This window comes from Perca flavescens, chromosome 15 (genome assembly GCF_004354835.1).
Source record: "Perca flavescens isolate YP-PL-M2 chromosome 15, PFLA_1.0, whole genome shotgun sequence".
Lineage (NCBI taxonomy): Eukaryota > Metazoa > Chordata > Actinopteri > Perciformes > Percidae > Perca > Perca flavescens.
This window is the reverse complement of record NC_041345.1, coordinates 7,695,487-7,704,277: the sequence shown is the minus strand read 5'-3', so window position 1 is coordinate 7,704,277 and position 8,791 is coordinate 7,695,487. Positions and strand designations below refer to the sequence as shown.

At 38.1% G+C, this 8,791-nt stretch overlaps 1 protein-coding gene across 2 annotated transcripts; it reads right to left on the bottom strand.

Annotated features, from left to right (window-relative positions):
- Window positions 1-2,791: 2,791 nt before the first annotated feature.
- Window positions 2,792-8,746, bottom strand: LOC114569323 (protein rough sheath 2-like). Of its 2 annotated transcripts, XM_028599151.1 has the most exons (7): window positions 8,714-8,746; window positions 8,363-8,502; window positions 7,240-7,500; window positions 5,977-6,036; window positions 4,940-5,013; window positions 4,317-4,360; window positions 2,807-2,921 (listed from the first exon to the last, which is right to left on the bottom strand). In XM_028599151.1, exons 1-7 carry the CDS (start codon window positions 8,728-8,730, stop codon window positions 2,873-2,875), a joined length of 645 nt encoding a protein of 214 aa, XP_028454952.1. In that variant the 5' UTR covers window positions 8,731-8,746; the 3' UTR covers window positions 2,807-2,872. The 2 variants fall into 2 exon arrangements, with proteins under 2 accessions (XP_028454953.1, XP_028454952.1); XM_028599152.1 differs by lacking the exons at window positions 7,240-7,500; window positions 8,363-8,502; window positions 8,714-8,746 and adding an exon at window positions 6,429-6,862 and having other exon boundaries at window positions 2,792-2,921.
- Between the last annotated feature and the right edge of the window lie 45 nt (window positions 8,747-8,791).

Here is an 8,791-nt window from a genome sequence, read left to right as displayed (position 1 = left end):
TCCGAAGACAAAATACATATCACAAAAATACATATCACAAGTACATTGATTTATTTGTCTAACGTTTTATGTGAGGATGTAAACAATAATGATAACAATAATAATAAAATACAGTTTCATGTATTTGTCTCATGTAATGTGTGCTCGGTCAGCCGGCGGACGGCATCAATCTGAAACGGAATGAAGCCCATCCACGGCGGGCAGCAGAAACCGGAGTCGAACACGTCCACCCCGGAAGAACTACAAGTATACTGGTTTGTAACAGATTCTGGGGCGCGTATCTAGTGGGAGTTGTAGTTTTGAAATATATTGGTATATTTCTCATAATTAGAAGTTGGCAGTGTGTAATTTTGGATACACCCTGGGGTTTTTTTGGGATGGAAAACACACTGGTGTCATCAGATTTTAAAAATGTAATCGTTAAATAGGTGAAAATAGCATATTACCATATTTGACAGTGCTTACAGTGGATAAACTTTGGAGACCATATCTACATGATAGCTGAGGTCCAGAGCTTTCTATAACAGCTGGTTTTATGTGTGTAGCACCTTCTGTTGCTAAATGACAAGCCTTCAAACATGGACTGGGTTCAAGGTTCAGAGGTCAATATTTCCAAGCAGGAGTAATGTATCCTCTTCAGACTGACATATGTTCCTCTCCAGGTTGAGACCTTTCCAACAATGTGTTTAGTATAGTCTTACGACAAGGTTTTAATTTTACTACATCATGGAGACCACTTTGCAGGCGATACTTTATTGTCCCCAGAGAGATATTTGTCAACATAACAGTTGACATATTGTCTTATCATACAGCTGGCATATACTTTGAATTAAAAAAAACTCAAACATAGTGGAAGCATATCACAGCCAAAATCTATTGCTCATCTTTCACAAAGAGTGATTAAGGCAACCTAACCTTATGCACCATATAATGAAGCAATTGCACAACCCCTGCAGCCTGAAGAAACATTATATTAAGTTTCAACTGAGGCAGGTCCAAATCAGGCCTAGTTTAAAATAATGTCGAGTTTACATTGGTTTACCCTATATCTTCTTCCAGAAGAGCTTATACTTGCGGCGCACACCGGTACGCACTCTTCTCGTTATAAATACGGACGTGCGTTACCTTATGCGGTCCTGCACGAGCCTCACGCTCCTCCCAAGGTCGTCCTATATTTGTCCTAATAAGGTCCATGTTAATCAATCAATGTATATTTCAGCCTTGAAAGGAGCCCTCGATCACCAATCACGAAATGGAAAAAATGGGGAAAAAAAACACGATTCAGTGATTGTGAGATCGAGGTGCTCCTAACAGAGGTAGAACATCCAAACTAAATCCTGTTTGGAAGCCTTAACCCTTGTGTAGTGTTCATATTTTTGATACACAAATTTAATAATGTAGCCTAATGTAATAGATTTAGCTCAATTACCAATGATACATCATTTATGGTTCATATTTGCCATTTAGGCTACCCCTGTGAGATCACATTTATATCATATGATCATTGTCGTTTTTGTTAAAAAAAAAAGGAAATTCAATTATTCTTAGAACTTAATCAAAACAGGTGAAAGTGCTTGAAATGTAACAATTTGATAACTTTGTGTTGGAATAGCAGGTGCAGAAAGACAACATTCCCACACACAGACACCTACAATCAGACACGACCACATAAAGACACACAAACACACACACACACACACACACACACACACACACACACACACACACACACACACACACACACACACACACACACACACACACACACACACACACACACAGATACACATCCAACAAACAACGCATTTCACGGGAGAGGCAGAGAAGAGCAGCGTGTACAAAAGGCAATTGCGCTGGGTGCAAGATCCTAGGGCCCTTAAAGTCTTAGGGCCTAATTTACTAACACTAGCGCAGTTTGCGCTTCAATGTCTGTTTATTTCGAAGTTCGGTAATAGCGCACGCTATGCTTCCACATTTTGCGTAGTATTTATCAACCCTGACACCCATCAGCCAATCAGCGTCTTTCTCCGCCCACTATGCCGTTTCACCAGGGCATTGCGCTGTAGCTTGTTTAGCTATGATATGGCTGAGTGCAGACTGAGATATTCCCACTGCTGATGCTATGACTGATTGAAATGATCCTGATGCCAGTATCTGTAATGTAGCGAGGAGTTTAACAGCTGCTGGAATGGAATGTGAACGCTGAATCGGAGATTCTATTTCATCTTTGATTTCTTCCAGTAACTCTAATATTGCTGACGGCTGCTTGATCTGTAACGCTAAATGATGTTGTGTTCACTGACAAAGTGTGATTCTTCTGTTAAAATTTTTTTCAGCCTCTTCTATGTCTTCGTCTTGCTCAAATTACTGTTGCCATTTCACCAAAGTGGCATAAACTCTAAAAGGAAACTCAATTGCGGCTGGTTTAGACCTGCTTTTAAGAGGCGGAGAATTTCCCCGCAGAATAGAGACGCACTCTTACTGACTGTCTTTCTAAATACCACAGAATATATAATTAGGCGCACTTTGGACGCTTATCCTCCTACCTTTAATGTGGAACTCCCACTTTCCCCAAGACCCTCCCACGAACGCATATTGAAACCTGCGCAACTTGTCTCTTCTCGCTCATGTGGCAGACAATCTGCGATTTTACCCAAGTGCGCCCTGTTTGTAGATAGCCCGATGTTCGGTTTTAATCCGTCTTTGCGACCAATTAGTGCCTGGAAACAGGCGCAAACGGTGGCTTTGATGGCTGATAAATCTAGCCCTTAGTGTAGTAGGCTGAGGATAGAACAATATAATTTACTATTATAATAATTTACAGATATAATTTACAGATCTCCACACACCAATGGCACCTACAATGGAAGCACTAACAAGTGTTGTCATCCGCCACCCACTCCAATGGCCACTTCTTTCCACTGTAAAACAAAAAGGAAAGTTTGAGTTTGAGTTATGCAGATAAAATGTAGACACAATGAGACAAATTTAGACTTCCTGTAGCTGTTACCATAGTATAATATTCCAATGTGACTGTGTACAATAATTCATTGAGTTTATGATGTGAATCACGGTTTGGAATGCAATATATATATATATATATATATATATATATATATATATATATATATATATATATATATATATATATATAAACACACATTATATATACATATATATTGTGTTCCAAACCGTGTGTATGTGTGTGTGTATATATATATAGCTCTTATTATGAAGTGTTAAGTAAGATTTAAGGTACTTTTTGTGTCACCTTTAATTAACTCTACCATCATCAAAACAAATGAGGAATATCCTTCAGAAAGGTTTTTAATCCAAAAAACAAAAACAGTCTGTAAAAATCCAGCGTTACATCATAAAAATATGTAAATCGTTCGCTAACAGCCGGGATTATAGAGGGGGAGTCAGCCGCATACTATGATACAATACAGATGTTTTCTCACTGTGCTTTCTGCCGGGTTTTTCAACCGTGTAAAAAAGTGATTTTGTAAAGAGATTTTTTAAACCCGGCGGTTAGCTGGTATTTGAGTTATGGTGGTGTTGTATCATTAACGTAAGTGCAAAAACATGAAAACATGAATCAATATCTCCCTCTTACTCATCGCTAAGTAGACTGTGTATGTGAACACCTGATTACCTTAACGTTAACAACCTGCAAGCAGGTGGGCGGTTCTTGAGCGTACTATAAAATAAATCAAACAAAGAGAAATAGTCTTCCCTCGTCTTAAAGTGATAAAAAAAAAAAACAATACTATAGTAACCTATTTGCTTTTCCATTGCAGCGGAGGAGAAATCGTCTGCACAAAATAATTTAAGTGTCTGATGGTTATTTATGTGTGCTTTAGAACATAATCACTGCGAAACAATCATTACTAAGCTTTATTTATCTCTCTCAACTACACAATAACAGATTCAAGTAGCTACAAAATATGAGTTCTGCTGGTATACAGCTGGACGGGAGTATGTGATGTTAGCTGTTCACTGAATATGACGTTTAAAGCTCTGCCCATTTCTATATCTTAAAGTAATTGTTATGCGTGGCTCTCGGCTACCCAGGTGATGTCATGACCAGGGATTTACCCACGTTGACTGGCTGAACATATAATCAGGGTCCAACCCTGGTCACCGGTGTGAAAGAGGTATAAGATGTATGTAGGGTATACTAAATTAGTTTTCATAAGTAGTGTTTAAGCACCTATATAGACTAACTTTAACTTAGAAATGTACATACATTTAGTCATTAACTTTTATTTGTTGCACTAATTGACAATGTGTTAACCATGAAAAGTCATACATACCAGAGTTTGCATGGCTCCCACTCGACCCGCTTCATTTTTTGGCCCTATAAAACAGTGAGTTTTATAAACTTTAAATTTGCACGTCTTAACAGTTATACTATTCTCTAAAATATGCTTTTAAGACAATTCAATTCAAAACAGAAAAATGCAATCGACCCTTTTCGACTGGTACAATCTGTATCTTCAGAATTTCCATTTGGTGTGAAGTTCAGCAATTGCTTTTTTCCTCTTACACTGTATGAAGAACCAACTTGCTAAGGTGTGCACTCGACACCCAGCTCTCCTAAATTCTTGAGAAATATACATTTTCATTTGTAAGAGACAAGTTGGGCTCCTGCCTAAAACAATACAACTTTGATTGAAAGCTGTGTTAAACAGCAAAATCAAATCAAAATCTGATTCAGGAAATTTAACTGGAATCGTGTTTTTTTAAATGAAACACTTCATTATATATGAAATTGACTATACAGCAAGTACAGTCAAGTCCTTACAGTTGAAAAGGGCCTTTGAAAACATTAAACGAAAGGGAACCATACGAACTGCAAAACATATTTTCACTTAATTTAATTTTGAATTTCTTATGACAACGGAAGGAGCTACGTGATGCCTTATTTATCATTAACCTTAACAACTTTGCATTTGGCAACCCTCTTCACAGGGTAAAAATCCTGGCTCCCTGTCAGTGTGTGTAGGCATTCTGAAAGGAAAAATATATTAACAAGCTTACTACACTGAACAAGCCTTTACAGAATTATAGGAGATTATTGAAAAAACATTACTTATCGAGTTTTCTTATATCAAAGTTATTCTTGTACAAAATGTGAATGCAACACTGGTAAGTTACTCTATACAATGGTCTGGGTGAATACTTGATTCTTATTGGCTGCAGGGTGTCACATAGTGTCAGAAATTATTTCTATTTTCCCCACTGTGGATCAAAAGAAAGTATAATTTAATATTTAAAAAAAAAATGTTATCCAAGGCAAAACATGTTGGCTTTCTAACTAGTGCTAAAAAAAGGGTTTATGAGCTGAGTGGACAACAAATATCCCCCGTTTCTATGTGTGGCAAGTCATATCTAAGGTTGGTTCTATTTACTGGAGCAGTGAACACTGTTTGCATTGCATAAGAACCTTATGGAACGTGAATGTAATGCCTCAGGCGTAACCATTGAAACATAGTAATTGTTTAAAAAAAAAAAGGACCATGGTATAAGTGGAGGCAACCCTAATAAGTTAACTATAAGTAAGCTATAAGTAAATTAACCCTTATTTATATACTATAAGATTAGGCAATAGGAGAAATATGTTGGCATTCAGTGTCGAAACCCCATGAATCCTAATCAGTAAAAGTCATTGTGGTGTCAGGAGTTGTGGAACATATTCTCACGGCAGATACCAGCTTTTGGGGAAAAGACATTTCTTATTGATGGAGTGGCAGTAGTTAATGGGGAAAGAGACCACAGATTAAATTTAGCTTGATTAATTTAAATGTCAAGCTTACCAAATAAATAAATAAATGTGGATGCATCGCCAAAACATAATAGGTTACAACCACTTACAAATGCAAATACAGCAATAATGAGGACTCCCAACAATGAATTTCAATTCAAAATGCATAGATTTACACACACACACACACACACAGTAAATGAACAAACCTTTTCTTTTACGTGACACCACTCTACTGGGAGCTGGACAGCCTCCTTCAACACTGTCACCTGTTGATTACAGGGAAAAACAAACAAACAATTTATTAAGACAGTTTACAATTGAGATGGTCTTTATTGGCCCTCTGATATTAATTATGGACCCAATGTCTTTCATTAGGGGGTCTGACAATTTTGGAATATGAGTTAACACGAAGGCTTGCAATTAATACTTTCTTCATCTGGGACTGAAGGCAGTGCAAAGTGTTTACTGGATACAGAAATTACACCCTTTAGGATAACCAGGCTCTGCTGTTAGCAGGAACAGGATGTATTGTGAGGGGCTTAGAACTTATTTCCAGTACTCTTCATATAGAACCTGTTATTACACAGCTTAGTTGAATTCGACGGCATTCAATGGTCTGCTATTTCTTTAAAACAGACTGTTGCAAAGTATAACAGACCGTTGCCATGCATAGCAGGGTGTCGTCATGGTCGCCATCAATCTGCTGAAAAAAAGAAGTGGGGAAGATGTGGGGAAAAGTGGAGCGAGCAACTCCTGCAATTCAGGCAATGGCAGCATAAGTGGTGAGTGCCTATCGCTACATTTGTTCATACAGTCTATGATAGCTACGCAGTAACTTCAGCCATCGGGACAACAACGCTAATTAGTAACATTGCAACATCGTTTTTACAAGTGTGTCACAAACAAGATGAATGAGGACAGAAACGTCAACATAAATAGTCCCATTCACTTTTCACGTCTCATTTCACCATCAATGGAAATGTTCAGTTCAGTCAACCCGCACTGATTAAAACAGCAGCTGGATAAAGGAGTTTTCTCCACCTAGCTAGCGATAGCAGGGCATCACCCCATTACAGCCTGACTTATTTTGGAGGTAAAATAAAGCTACTACCACAGCCTGTAATTGGGGGATTAAATGCATGTTGGACCCTGGCTTTTGCCAGAAATGCATGTGCTGCAAACAGCTGGCTATCTGGTAGGCACACACACTGATGCCAAGCATGGAGGAGGAGATACTGTGGTGTTGAGTGACTGACGGAGGTTATATTAAACAGCTACAGTTTACGTTGCTATGGACGCAGGATACCAACCATAGAGACGGAACAGACCTTTTTCTTTATCGGTAGCAATACTATCGTTTTTAAATTAATATTTGGTGTCAAATTATTTATTTATTATTTATTTAGTTAAGTAACCATGTAATAGGCAGGATAATGCCTCACTCTACATTATCCCTTACTTATGCTTACCTTTTTCTTGACAAACTTGGGAGGCTCCAGTGGAGGCTACTGATAAAATCAAAGACTTTGGGGGTGTAGGTGGAGCTGCAGGGGGATGAGGCTGGGCAACAGCAACCTGTGTTGTTGGTGGAGCCAGTTGAGGTGTAGGTGGAGCTGCAGGGGGATGAGGCTGGGCAGCAGCAACCTGTGTTGTTGGTGGAGCCAGTTGAGGTGTAGTTTGAGGTTCAACTGGGGATGATGAATGTCCTGCAGCAACTTGTGGGGTCCAGCCTTCATTGGAGGAGTATTAAATGATTAACAGTAATAATACTTGGACTATTTTAAGATAAAGTTCCCTGTGATGAAGACTGTTGTGAATTAATTAGCTGTATCTTAAAAGGGTTATTTTTATGATGTCATATTAAACCCTGCCTTTCCTGTGGTATCCTATTTTGCAGGTTTGACTTTGGCTAGGATTTGTTTCAAGAAATGTTAACATGGTTCACAAGAATTCAAATTGTTTTCTCAAAATCCATTATCTTCTCACTTCTTTGTCATACTTATGTCTTCACAGTAGTAGAGAAAAAGTAAAGAATTTTGAAGAGGCCTGAAACAAAAAACTCTGTAATGAAAATACCTAATAGCTCATTTAAATCAGCCACCAACATGGCTCTATAGTTTGATCTGCTATGGTATCCTTCCTCCATGGTAAAACAATTGCAGCAGCACACTTTTGAGTCTTCAACAATAGCTGTATAATTTACTCTACCAGAAACTGTTAACACTTAAAAAAAGGCAACAATTTAATTTGTTTGACATAAATGAGTCATTTAACTAGTCTAGCACCAACTGATTATTTACAGTTGTACTTTAGCTGATTAAGAGGTAAAAACAAAAGAGAGACTGCATGTTTTGCTGTGTTGCTTGCCAACCAAGCTGAAACAAGTATTCTTTTTTAGTGATACTTAAATTTGAGCAGCAAATAGCTAGCTGGTATGTTTTTAACATATCTCAATAAGTTAAGTTTAAAAAGCATAATTATAAATGTGATTGCTCCATTAGTTGAGAGAAGGCAACCACAACATTATCTGTGACAGGAACACAAGCCATCAAATACAATAATGTTTTTTTGTAAATAACAGAACATTCTTACCTTGAATAACAAGTTCATAGAGTGTCTTTATTCTTTCAAGACACTTTTTAGAAGTGTCTGTCAGTTGACAACGGGGTGCCAAAACCTCTGAAACCCAGGCATTCTCTTTTCTTCCGGGCTTGGACAAAACTATTACAGCCCTCACACACACACACACACACACACACACACACACACACACACACACACACACACACACACACACACACACACACACACACACACACACACACACACACACACACACACACACACACACACACACACACACACACAAATAAATTAAATGAAAATGTACAGAGCAACACTGTGTAACTTAACTGCATGGAAATAATAAAAGCAATTACATACCAGCATAGAAGCTTCATCCACGATGTGGGAGGTGGTCCGATTTTTTTTGGTGGGTATGGACCCAGCTCTCCGCTTTTC